At 41.6% G+C, this 13,313-nt stretch overlaps 1 protein-coding gene across 1 annotated transcript in view; it reads left to right on the top strand.

Annotated features, from left to right (window-relative positions):
* The window catches only part of EGLN1 (egl-9 family hypoxia inducible factor 1), a 39,671-nt gene that overhangs the window by 20,243 nt on the left and 6,115 nt on the right, over nt 1-13,313 (top strand). Inside the window, exons 2-3 of the mRNA XM_064445690.1 lie at nt 10,133-10,252; nt 12,937-13,073. Of these exons, the coding sequence (XP_064301760.1) occupies nt 10,133-10,252; nt 12,937-13,073 (257 nt within the window). The remainder of the gene's footprint in view (nt 1-10,132; nt 10,253-12,936; nt 13,074-13,313) is intronic.

The following is a 13,313-nucleotide window of genomic DNA, read 5'->3' as shown; positions in this document are numbered from 1 at the left end:
TCCAGCAGTGTGCCTGCTGATGTCATGTGGTTGGCTCTGGAAATCTGGTGTGCGCAAATTACTGTCAGAATGTATTTTGAGTGATGTAGCTGAATAAGGCTTAACTTCTTACTATTTTAGTGCACTGTTGTAATTTGTTTTAGTGTTATTTATAGTTCTTAAAGATGTTGCTTCTCTGCACTCTTTCTGAATGGTTAGTGATGAAACTAATAAGTTGATTTCTGATTATCACAGAATCACAGAATGGTGGGGGTTGGAAGGGACCTCTGGGGATCATCTTGTCCAACCCCCTGCTGGAGCAGGCACCCCCAGAGCAGGGGCACAGGGCCGCGTCCAGGCGGGGTTTCAACATCTCCAGGGAAGGGACCCCACAGCCTCTCTGGGCAGCCTGTGCCCCTGCTCTGGCACCCGCACAGGGAAGGGGTTTTTCCTCATGTTGAGGTGGAACTTACTGAGTTCTAGTTTATGCCTGTTGGGCACCACTGAAAAAAGTCTGGCCCCATCCTCTTGACACTCACCCTTTAGATATTTATAAGCACTGGTAATATCCCCCTCAGCCTTCGCTTCTCCAGGCTGAACAAACCCAGGTCTCTCAGCCTCTCCTCATACGGGAGATGCTCCAGTCGCCTGATCATCTTGGCAGCTCTCCGCTGGACTCTCACCAGTAGTTCACTGTCTCTTTTGAACCAGGAGCTCAGAACAGGACACAGTGTTCCAGATATGACCTCACTGGGGCAGAGCAGAGGGGGAGGATAACGTCCCTCGCCCTGCTGATCACACCCCTTTTATGCACCCCAGGACACTGTTGGCCTTCTTGCCCACAAGAGCACAGTGGTGGCTCATGGTCAACTTGCCCATCTAACCTACACTTCCTAAGCTTACCTATGAGGATGTTTATAGGAGACAGTATCAAAAGCCTTGCTGAAGTCAAGGAAAACAACATCTGCTGCTCTCCCTTCACTGACCCAGCCAGTCACACCATTATAGAAAGGCTATCAGGCTGGTCAGGCATGATACAGTCTCTTGGTCCTCTGCGTGCCTGGAGATGACCTCCAGAATGAACTGTTCCATCACTTTTCTGGTGATGGAGTTGAGGTTGGCTGGCTATAGTTTCCCAGGTCCTCCTTCTTGCCCTCTTTGAAGACTAGAGTGACATTGGCTACCCTCCAGTCCTCAGGCACCTCTCCTGTCCTCCGTGACCTTTCAAAGATGATGGAGAGTGGCTTAATGACAGCACCCACCGGCTCCTTCTGCACTCGTGGGTGCATCCCATTGGGGCCCTTGGATTTGTGAGGATCCAGTTTGCTTAAATGATCTCTAACCCAATCCTCCTCAACGAAGGGAAAGTCTTCCTTTCTCCAGATTTTCTCTGTCATCTCTGGGGGCTGGGATGCCTGAGGGCCAGCCTTAGCATTTAAGACTGAAGCAAAGAAAGCATTCAGTAACTTTGCCTTCTCTGTATCCTGCATCACCAGGGCACCCACCTCGTTCAGCAGCGGGCCTACCGTTTCCCCAGTCTTTCTCTTACTGCTGATGTATTTGAAGAAGCCCTTCTTGTTATCCTTGACTTCTCTTGCCAGGTTTAGTTCCAACTGGGCCTTGGCCTTCCTCATTGCATCTGTGCATACCCTGACAATGTTCCTCTATTCCTCCCAAGTGGCCAGTCCCTTTCTCCATGTAAACCTCCTTCCATTTGAGCTTTTCTAGAAGTTCTTTGCTCACCAGTGCGAGTTTCCTGGCTCCTTTGCTTGAGTTCTTCCTCACAGGGATGCACTGATCTTGAGTTTGGAGGAAGTGGTACTTGAATATTGACCCATTCTCTTGGATCCCCCTACCTTCTAGAGCCCTAACCCATGGGATTCCTCCAAGCAGGTCTTTGAGGAGGCTGAAGTTAGCTCTTCTGAAGTCCAGGGTTGTAATCCTGCTTGTTGCCCTATTTCTACCACGCAGGATCCTGAACTCCACCAACTCATGGTCACTGCAGCCAAGGCTACCACCAACCCTCACATCCTCAACCAGACCTTTTTTGTTAGTGTGAGGCCCAGCAGCACATCTTGCCTTGTTGGCCCCTTCACCACCTGTGTCAAAAAGCTATCCTCAGAAAGTTGCCTAGTCTCATGCGAGAGCAGAATGTTCTGCCCTGTCTTGGGGGCGGGGGAAAGGTTTTAAAGTATTTATTTTCTAAATTGTATTGTTTATTTCAAAACATTTATGATGTTGAATTAAAAACAGACTCTTAAAATTTGTGTTGATTGACTTACTTCTCTGTCAAATTTTTGTACAGCGCCAAAACACTGAGTCACCAGTCTGCTTCTGTTGGAGGGAATGGGGAGTCATCCATGGAGGCCAGCCAATTCTGCAAACACATTTTACATTATTCAACAGTTGTTTGAATCTGAAGTGTACTGGTGAACTTATTTAATCATAATGCAGACAGATTTAGGCAGACACAAACCAAAGTATGCTTTAAACCCTTCTCAGCTGCAAAGTCGAGTGTTGTGTTTGCTCCTAGGCTTTTAAGAGATAACTTTCTGCCGCTGGTGACAGTGCTTTTCATCTATGTTCTTTGGGAAGCCTCGATTAGGTATACCTGGGGGATTTCTTTGTTTTTTTTAAAGGTTGTAGTAGATTTTGATATCAAAACTATCAGAATGTGTCATGTTGAACTTTAGGGGAGCTATTAGTGCTTTGAAGCACTAACATAGCTTGGATGTGCTTACATTAAATCTTTTTTTTTAAGGGAATGCAGGTGGTTTAGGCTTGAAGACGTTTATATTCAGAGATGCATTAGATAAACTTTACTTTTTTTTAATATCCTGTATACTTTTTATTAGATTTGAAACCAGTTTTATTTTCCTAAGAAGCTGTTAGCTTAAGTTAATGGAAGCTAGGCCTTCATAAGATTGAAGGACTGCAAGGGTGTCTGTACCAATTTCACTGATTCAGTTTTAAAACAGCACCTTTTGGTTAAACTGACACAATTTTGAGAATAGGCGCATCTTACCTAACTTGGCTAGCAGCCTGGAAAATGTCAGTTTGTGTTAACTACTAAGGAGGATACAATCTTTATTTTTCCCCTGAAGCTTGTAAGCTGATTCAGTGATATCTTCTCTTTGCCTTTGGAGATTTGAGACTTGCAACTTTACAAGCTCAGCAGAGAGAACCTCGTTAATGTTTAAATGTTGTTATCTCAGTTTAGTAGTGATGGGGGCTGCAGGACTTCAGCTGGGAGTTAGGAAGTGTATTTTAGGTCTTCCTGTTATGTCTGTCTGTAACACTGGTTTCAGTCACTCATCGGTTCACCTTTTGAGATGCATTTCTCTGATTGCTCTGCTTTCCTCAGAGCTCTGTCAAAGCCTCGGTGTGGGGGTGTGCCTTCTGTCTCTGTCGCAAGAACCAGCACCGTCTCTCCCAGGTCAATGGCTGTTGCTTGATAGTTTTGTGGGAGCTCCTCTGTCCTATGTGAGTGGTTTTTTGTTTCTTGGATGTATTCACCCAAGTGTGAGCACATCCCACATTCACAGTCACTTCCTAAGTATCAGAGTTAAGCAACTGCAGTTCGGGGTTTTTGCTGTGCCATTTGGAAGAACAGATGAATTACGCAAACTTGTATGCACATATCTTCAGTGATTCAAGAGCTCATGAACATTTCTTAGAGCCTATGCGCATGCGTGAATGAAAGGAGTGACATTTGGAAATCAACTTTGTCTGATCTTGCTGTTGAGCGCAATTAGAATTGGAACAGTAAAGGGGAAGTACCAAACTTCACGTAGCTATAGTGAAAAATACCTGAGCCTGCTTGCTGAGTGGCTCCCTGGTTACATTCAAGATGTTTGGATCCAAACCCCTTGTGGATCTTCTGGTCCTAGAGTGCTGGGCTGAACGCGGCCCCTAACCAGCATGAAAGTTTCCGCCTTCTGATTTGTGTCAGTTTTCTAGGATGTGTGAAGTGAATGTCATAAGCAGGTAAACGTTGTGTAAAGCTGAAGACAGAAGTAAAGCAGTGACTTAATTTGAAGGGAAGGTGAAGAGCCCGCCGCTGAACTGTTAGGTTGGCAAAGCTTTCTCTGAACTTCAGTCTGGGAAATCAACGTCTGATTGGCAAGTTAGAAATAAGCAGCGCTGTAAAAGCATTCATCTGTTGTGCCAAACTTTTGATGGTATGTTATATTGCTTGATTTTGTACACTTATGAAATGCGGTTCTACCAAAGCAACTAGAAGTCTTGTATTGGCCATTGGATTGAAAGGTCTGCGTAGGAGTGAGGTAGGTCAGGTTGCAATTAGTTTCTGAACTCCCTAGAAGCTCGTGGAAGATATACATGTACGTAACCATGTGCTGTTCTATAAACAGTGTAAGCAGCTATGTCAGTGGTCAGTCTTTCCTCTCTCCCTTCCTATCCAAGTTTATTTTTCGTCGCTGTTCTCGGTTCAGTTTGCCTTCCCTTTGCCAGCTCAAGAGCTGGCAGCTTTGCCAAGCCTACTTTACCGTTAAGACTTCTGCTGCTACCTTGAGCAGCCACAGGAGAGGGGAGACCTGCACTTGTTGTCCTTGCCTTCAGTTGTTTTTTCCTAGAAGAGCAGCTTACTCTGTGCTTGCCAGAAGATGACCTAAACAGCTGGTATTTGAAGTAGTTGAGGTTTTCTGGGTTGTTTGGGTTTTGTTGCTTTTTTTTTTTTCCCATCTGCAGTTAGGTAGTTTACTGTTTCTGCAGGGAAAAACACAACAGAAGCTAATAGCTCACACACCTTTGCTAACAGACAAATTGAATGGCTGTAGTGGTGACTTAGTATTAGGAGAGAGGGTTTGAAGATAAATGATTCAGAGGTGCTGCAATGTGTCAGTCTCTCCTTTACTTAGCTTCTAACTCAAATTTACAGATTCCCATTCTCTTCTGGGATGTGTGAACTACTGTGTTTAATTTTTAAGCCTGTAAGCAGTAGTTTACTTTTTCCCCTTGCAGGTTCTCCAATTGATGATGTTTGCAAGGAATGGATTTTTAACGAGGGAGTCTTTGCAGGGGCTGATATTTTTCTCCAGCTTTCCCAGTTTCAGTGTTGACTTGTGTGAAAACTTGGTTCTCTAGCCTTGCTTACTAGATCATGGAGGATACCAGCATGAAGTTTTACTCAGATGAAAGTTAGTATAGAAATACTTGGATTAGCTGTGTCCCAGAGAGCTTATTTTACGCCTCTCAGCTTCCTCTGTTTTGGATAAGGCTGACAGAAGTTTCTCCCTGTTGACAGTTCCTTTCTGTTGCAAGTTTCTATCCCTGCTTGTCGAGAATTTGCAGGAGAAGAGGTAAGAATCCAAGCCAAGTTGTATGTACCACATTAACATGTTTGTCAGTAATCTTGACACTGCTCACACAAGGTAGGTAGTACCAATACAGTCGTCTTTTCCTTCAATTTGATTATTTTGAACACCGTGTGAAAAATCTTGAGTGTGACGTGTGCTTCAGCTGAAACGTATTTCCTCAGGACTGTTGTTTGTCAGGAACAAATTCTTGAACCAGAAATACATCGCAGATGGACCAAAGAGGGACAGGTCAGGGTTTTTTTTTTCCCTTCAGTTCTTCATTCCAGTGGTGTGTGGGGTTTTTTGTTGTGTTGGTTTTTTTTTTTTCTTTGAATAATCTGTCAGGTGACCCATGCCAAGGATTTCCAGCGAAGCCTTTGTGAGAGCATCTGATAAATTTTGGTAGGAAGTCATCGGTCTTGTGTTCAGACATCTTGTTTTGCTCACTGAGATTTGCAGTTCCTTCAGCAAACAGCAAAAGTGACATCTCCTTGACTGATGCAGCTTTCTTTAATCTGAGCTAAACAATAAAGTTATTTCACATTAATAAATTAATATGACAGAACACACATCCTCTCTTCATTTTGTGGTTTTTTTTTCCCCCTGAAGGAATTTTATGTTGTCATGTAACTGGTATTTTCCCCTCTTTCCTAAGAGTTTGCTATTATTGCTTCCTTTCTTTAAAGGAACAATACCTGAACTTGCAGGTATCCAGCTGTGAGAGGAATGGAAAGGACAGAGGAAAAAGCTTCAGTCTGCTTACCTGCAAGTCTGCCTTCTTTACACGTGGGTGAGGCTGTCATTCTCTGTGAAAGGAGGTTGAGGCTACTCCCAAATGAAATCAGGTTTTCAGCTGCGCTTGATGTACTGTGCCTCCCAGGGTTGAGTGACTTAGCTGCTGCCTCTTTACATAGGAACAAAACCAAATGGGCTACGGATTATTCCCTCTGATGTTACCTTTGTGCATTTAATTGTTAATTAGAGTAATGGCTGACACTCTAAGGATGCTGATGCTTAGCAAAAAATCTGTGGTTTCAATTAGTTCTTCTGTTAACAACTGTTCGTTTGAGCTGATGGCCTAAAGTTAATTATCCAGAGTTAAACATTTGCAAGTAGAACATCTGTATGTGAATGAGCGATCGGCAGCTTCTTAAGTGCGTGAGTACTTCAGCTTGATAGACACAAATTGGGCGGATCACAGAGTGGTGAGGGCGCTTTCATGCTATCTCGATTACTCATGAATTCCAGAGGGTATCTTAGGACAGCGCTCATGTGCTAGGCATGAGTGCTCAGCCTAAGAGAGTGCTGTTGGGTTAAACGAGGTTAATATTAAAAGTGTTTGCGAAGGAATCCAGTGGGTGAACAAACCCAGTGTGTGACTTAAATACATTCTTTGCAGAAATTAAGATTACTGAATGCTTAAAAATTGTAATGCTGAAGAAGCATCCTATTAAGAAAATGCAAGTAATGCCTTGAGTTGAATTAATTGATTACTGTTATGGGAGAACTGATGAGACAGGTAGCTCTCTGTTTTGGAGAGCCAACAACTGTATTGTTCATAGTCTAAAATGTTAAGGAATTTTGGACATTCTGGTCTTAAATGCCTGGCTTTCTTGACTGCCATTAACAGTGCTTTAAAAGGAAAAAAAAAGCCGAAAGCCCAAAATTTTCTCTCTGCTTGGCATACGTGCATTTGCTTGCTTATTTATACTGTAAAATCTTAAAACAACAACGAAAGCATGTGACTTCATTATTTACCTGGGTCACTTTTTTGTCCTTTCCATGTGGGTAATCTTGCAGTACATGACAGTTTGACACGAACTCACTTTGTATTGTTTCCCAAAGCAATGTATTTCCCGTGTCCTGTAAATTAAGTTTTGTGACTTTCCTTATCGTAGTTCAATTGGGGAGAGGGTATTGTCACACTGACTGGCAAAAACAATGTATATTATGCTACACCAGCTGATTTGCGAATTTGTTTGCTTTCCAATTTGCTGCTAAAGGCTGAGTCATTCTTGCTGTTATAACAAATACATATTAGATAAGTTATCACAGCAAAACTGTTTGTCGTCTCTTGCAGTTGATGATAGCAGAAGTTTCAGGCTCTAAAGTCAAAAACAAGGTCTTTTTTTAAACAGTGACAGTATTTTAGACTCAAATGATTGTATGAAATGCTTCTGACATGTGCATATTCAGCAATACGGCTGCTCTGTATGAGAAGTTGATGACAACTGGTGTTTCCCCAGACGTTCCAAAAAGTGCTGCTGCTCCTCTTTTTCTTCAGCAGCGTTGATATTAGAGATTCCTGTCTTCATTTCCCTTCAGCAAAGAGAACAAGTAACCGTTTCAATACCTTATAAAGGAAACTACAGCAGTAGGATGCAAATTTATGCTTCTCTAACAGCAAAATTATCTTTTGGAGGAACAGATGGCAACCAAGTGTGCCCTTGAAGAAAAACCCTGTATTGGCCAGAGATACCTGGGAACTGTCCTAAAGTTTTAACACGAGGTTTTTTAAGCGCAATGACAGATATTTAGGGCATTTACATGACTGAAGACCTTTTCATGTCAGAGTACTCCTGATTTCAGTGAGAGCTGACATTGCTGTACCTAATCAGTTAATGTTTTCTTCATTCCGAATGAGTTTTAGTAGCTGTTTCACGCAGACGTTGAGCAACAATTAATGTCAGGGTTTAATTTACATGATACTTATCAGGAAAGTCCCTTAAATTAAAGCCTTCCTGTTATTAGGAATGCTGTTACAGGATCGGACCTGGATCTGCTTTCAGCGCCGTTCATGCTCCGTGAGAGCTTGATAGGGTTTACGTGGTACATGGGACTTTTTTCAAGAAGGTTGGCTTTCAGTGGAAACCCATTATCTTCCTCTTCCAGCCCAGCTTCGCTTTTGTTTCGTTCCTTTTTTCTCCGTAAGAAAGGAAATTACAGAACCCTTATTACATTATTTGGTATCTCTAACTCGCTGTTTTGATTTTTGTGGGTTTATCTTCCTACAGCAAAACCGATGAGTAATGGCTTTGCCAAATGTTAGGTCACGTTACCTGATACATGTAGTATGTTTACATAACCTGAGACCTGTAATGATGACTACACTACGATTGCAGTAAAGGGATTGAGAAACTCAAGTGCCTAATCTCAAAATTACAAGTATATTTGAATTTTGTAGTTTTGAGTACTTTTCATGCAGTGTAGTCATTTCTGTCTCGTGTGAAAGAAGTTTGGCGTAATTTTTAGTTGTCTTTTTTTTTTTTAATATAACCACGGGGCTACTATTTGGCAAGTACTATGTTCTGATTTCTGCCTAGAAGGAGCTACCAAACATTTGCTTCTTCCCTTAGTAGAGTATGTATGGAAATAGTTTCAAATGTTTGCTGCTATAATAAAATCCATTCTGCTTACGTGTGATATACAGATACTTTACTGATTGAACTGCAAGAACTTGAAACTATTTTTCAGCCCGCTCAAAGCAGTTTCTTGCAAGTAATGCAAACTGTGAAAGCTTTTTTTTTTAAACATGTAAAAAAAAGGGGGGGGGGAGTTTAAATTATCAGTATAAAGCAAAAAATGCACTGAAACAGTTGATTTGAAATACTTTTAATGTGATGGGTTACATGTCACAGTTAACGCTTTATTGGGAAAACTGATATTTTACGTAAGAGAGATGAAAGAGTTTGCAATCCAGAGGTCTGACTTCAAATTCTAACTTAACCAGACTAAATCTAGGCAAGAATGATTGCATTTAAAAGTTTTTAGGTTTTTTTTTTTATACAGCAGACTTTCACTGAGGTTAGTAGTGGATTGGATTGTTGGTAGAAACTGACTTTTTTGCTTTTCTTCTAAATTCATGTTACGACTTTTTGCAAATAGGATGTTGTCACTGCAGGCGCCTGAGTACTGTGGTGGTAGTGGGTGGCTTGGCCTGGAAAACTTTGTTCTGATCTCTTTCAAAAACCTGAACAGATGGCTATTTCCAGCAAATGCATAAAGATAGGGGATGTGCTGTCCAGCAAACGGGCCCTGTGAACGGAGAGCTACTCAGGCTGCCGGTTAGCGAGATGGCCAGTTTGTTTCACACGCACATCCGCGTGCCTGAAGGCTCAGAAACCAAACCGCCTTCTGGGGGTCTTTCAAGTCAGCTGAGCTCAGGGCAGCATGGGAAGTAAAATACACTACTGTTTTGGGAGTCGTTTGATGTCGGAAGGTCATTGCAGATTACTCTTCGGTGTCTGTTTTCAGTTTCTCACTTCTTGGCTAAAAAGGATGTTTTTGTTGTACATGTAGGGTTGTTTCAACAAAGGTTCAAAGACCTCCTATGTACAGGACAAAACACAAGTCCAAGAATGCGCTTGGAGTGACTGAGTAAGATGGGCTAATCGTCTTGTCTAAAACGTCTCCTAAAAATAACTGTTTGATGCTACTTTAAGACTAAAAGATAGCTGTCTGTGAACTTGAGTCTGGAAAACAAGTATTTTTATCACAAGGAGAAGCACATGCTTAGTTGTACACAAGACATTTTTCCTACCTTATATTTCATTCAAGGGAGGGAAACCTGAAGGATTAGTCACAAGATGGGAGCAGCTCCACCTTCCATACCTTAATTAACGGTATTCCTCTCAATGTGTTTCATGTGTTTTTTGTAGACATCTGTGCTCAAAACCAGCTTTTAACTGGAAAGATAAATTATTTTCTCATTACTTCAAACTTAATTTTTTCTGTTGCTTGTGTGTGAATTACTTAGGAATTAATATAGATAAAATGTAGACTTTTTCCACACACACAGATAAAATTAATTATCATCTTTGATTCTTTGACTCTAGGCTATGGTGGCTTGTTATCCAGGCAACGGAACGGGATACGTGCGCCATGTTGATAATCCAAATGGAGATGGAAGATGTGTTACATGTATATATTATCTTAATAAAGACTGGGATGCCAAGGTATGCCATAATTTCTTTCTATAACTTTTTCTTTTACATAGACTTGCTAATGTACCTTTACTACAGGTCGTTGTTCATGTGCTTATTTCAGTGCCTTAGTTGTGTTCTTATATTATGTTAACTGTGGATATCCTTTACACCCCTGATTCTGCTGTTATTGAGAGCAGATAGAGATGAGGCATTTCTTTTCAAGGTTTGAATGATGCCAGCAGGACCTCCTTGATAGATTGAAGGAAGCTGCATGTTTTTCATGTATGTTTCTTAATTACACGTACAAGTATCCGCTAGTATCCAGGTTTCATAAATAATTATGCAATTTACTGTACATTGTGCAGTAACCCCCCCAAAGAGTAAATAAAGAATATTTAAAAGATAATTGCTTTTAGTTTCTTTCTCCTTATATTCCTGTTAAATCTTGTGTTTACTGTTTGTGCAACTAGATTACTTAATTGATTATGCCTATAAAAAGAAAGATGCCCTAGCTTGGGAGCAGTTTCAGATAAGCCAAGTGTTATGATTATTGCTATGTCAGTGTAGTTCAAAGCAGCACAACTTTCTGTATCATTGTAGGTACAGGATGTAGAATAGATAAAAACTCTCCATAGATTTAGTGACTATGATAAAGTCACTTTTTACTACGGATTTTCCTAGCAATTCAGTGGGATTAGGTAGATTTGAAGAATGGATGTAGCTAACTGGCTGCATTGAAAGCATGAGAGTAATGCAAAGATAGCTTTGTTTATTCCTTGATTGCTGTGCAGTTAGCTATGGAGATGTCTATTCTCGTTGTATATGGAAAAAAAAAAAGGATAAAACTACTGACACTGCTGTCGTACTTAGGAAGTAGCATGTGGAAGAGCACGTAAGCAGTCAGTTTCTGTGAATTGGGCCACCAGATATGGATAACATGGATAACACAGGTTCCAGCTGAGAGTTTTTCTTTTCCTTCTTGAGTACTGTCCATTTCTTGTAAGAGCTGGGTGGAACAATGAGACTGATAACATACTCGCATAAAACTGGTAGATCAGAAAGCTGAGTCAGAAGTGGATGCACTTGAAGCTTTCTGATTGACTTGCTCTTTGAAATGTCAAATGTGATCCTTCAATTAGAAAACAAATTACTAGCCTTTTTTGCCATTATAGTATCTTTGTATGTAAGTGCACTGGTTGGACTGAATACCTTAAAACGCAGCTTTGGGGCACTTTTAGTTGATTTACTAAAGTTTCACTCCTGGAAAAGAATGAATGCATACCAGAGTGTAGAAGTCAAGCAAATGGCATTTTCACAATAACTGTGAATAGCTAGATATTTAATTTATAAAAAAAGGTATTCTGTTTTCTGCAAAATCTATTTTAACTTACAAGTTACTATAAAGGCAAGTGTATTTGATAGCAAAGAAAGAAGCTCAGACTTTCTTAAGGAGAACAAATTGATCTGCATTGTCGCTTCTTGTTTGCTGATTTAGATCACCACTAAAAACAGTAGTTTATATCGATTTACCTTGTTAGGACTTGCACTGTTATGACTTTCCCATGAAGGCCTGTGGTGGCTATCTATAGTTAGTTTTAATATCACTGATACCATCAGTAGGAAGGAGTCGAGAACTCATTTGGAGTACTTTGTCCAGTTCTGGGCCCCCCAGTCCAAGAAGGGCAGGGAGCTGCTGGAGCAAGGCCAGGGCAGAGCTGCCAAGGGGATCAGGGGCTGGAGCATCTCCCTGGTGAGGAAAGGCTGAGAGACCTGGGTCTGTTCAGCCTGGAGAAGAGAAGGCTGAGGGGGGATCTCATCAATGCCTATAAATATCTGAAGGGTGGGTGTCAGGGGGATGGGGCTGGGCTCTTTTCAGTGGTGCCCAACGCCAGGCCAAGGGGCAACGGGCACAAGCTGGAACACGGGAAGCTCCCCCTGAACATGAGGACAAACCCCTTTGCTGTGCGGGTGCCAGAGCAGGGGCACAAGCTGCCCAGAGAGGCTGTGGGGTCCCTTCTCTGGAGACATTCACCCCCCGCCTGGACGCGGCCCTGTGCCCCTGCTCTGGGGGTGCCTGCTCCAGCAGGGGTGGGACGGGGTGAGCTCCAGAGGTGCCTCCCAACCCTCACCATTCTGTGAGGGTAATGTGACTTAAAAATAATTGATCCCACCTAGTGACTTAAAAATAATTAACCCCAACTACCTGTTCTGTTTTCTAGGCATGCATAGGTAGGTCCAACTCTTTCAAAGCCTGGAAGAGGTCTAAATTCATGAGGAGTAATACAGGCTCAAGCTTTAGTTTGAAGTTTCCTAGTCTTTCCTCATCTTAATTACAGAAATGTGACATAAACTTGTGCTGTTGTTAAATGAAACAGTCTCTGTAATGGGAAAGGGTGAAACTCAGATGTGAAATATAATGTTTCTCATCTGTATTTGGCATATTTTTAGCCGCTTGTGCAATATCAGTCAGTCTTGTCCATTTTTTATGAGTAGGTAATGCAGCTAAATTAGAACCAATCTAAACCCACAGCTTTCTATTTAAACATGAATGGAGGTTTTATATTTGCAACCGTTCTGAAATTACTCAGTGAAAACAGTGTAAAACGTTTATTTTAGTTCCAAGCATCTGAAATATTTTCAAATGCGATATTCAGTACTTTTAAATACAAGAAAACTTTGTTTTCAAGCACTGGTTTTAAATATTTAATTTGTAGGTAAGTGGAGGCATCCTTCGGATATTTCCAGAAGGTAAAGCCCAATTCGCTGATATTGAACCCAAATTTGATAGACTGCTATTCTTCTGGTCTGATCGCCGCAACCCTCATGAAGTACAGCCAGCATTTGCTACAAGGTAGGACTAGTGGAGTCCCTGTATATTGCATGATGCCTCTTTTATCAAGAAATGAACAAATCTTAATGGGAAATGAGTGACATGATGAATTATGACCTGATTCCAGGTCTTTCAATGTACTGCACCAGCTGCACTGTGACGAGAAGGGTTTTTGATCCTACTGATTGATTAGGCTTCTGCTGTGCTGCTGACCTTGTAGTGATGCCTGATCTCTTATTTTGGAGAAAACATCCTCTTGGG

This window comes from Phalacrocorax carbo, chromosome 3 (assembly GCF_963921805.1).
Source record: "Phalacrocorax carbo chromosome 3, bPhaCar2.1, whole genome shotgun sequence".
Taxonomy (NCBI): Eukaryota; Metazoa; Chordata; class Aves; order Suliformes; family Phalacrocoracidae; genus Phalacrocorax; species Phalacrocorax carbo.
This window is presented reverse-complemented; position numbering and strand designations above follow the sequence as displayed.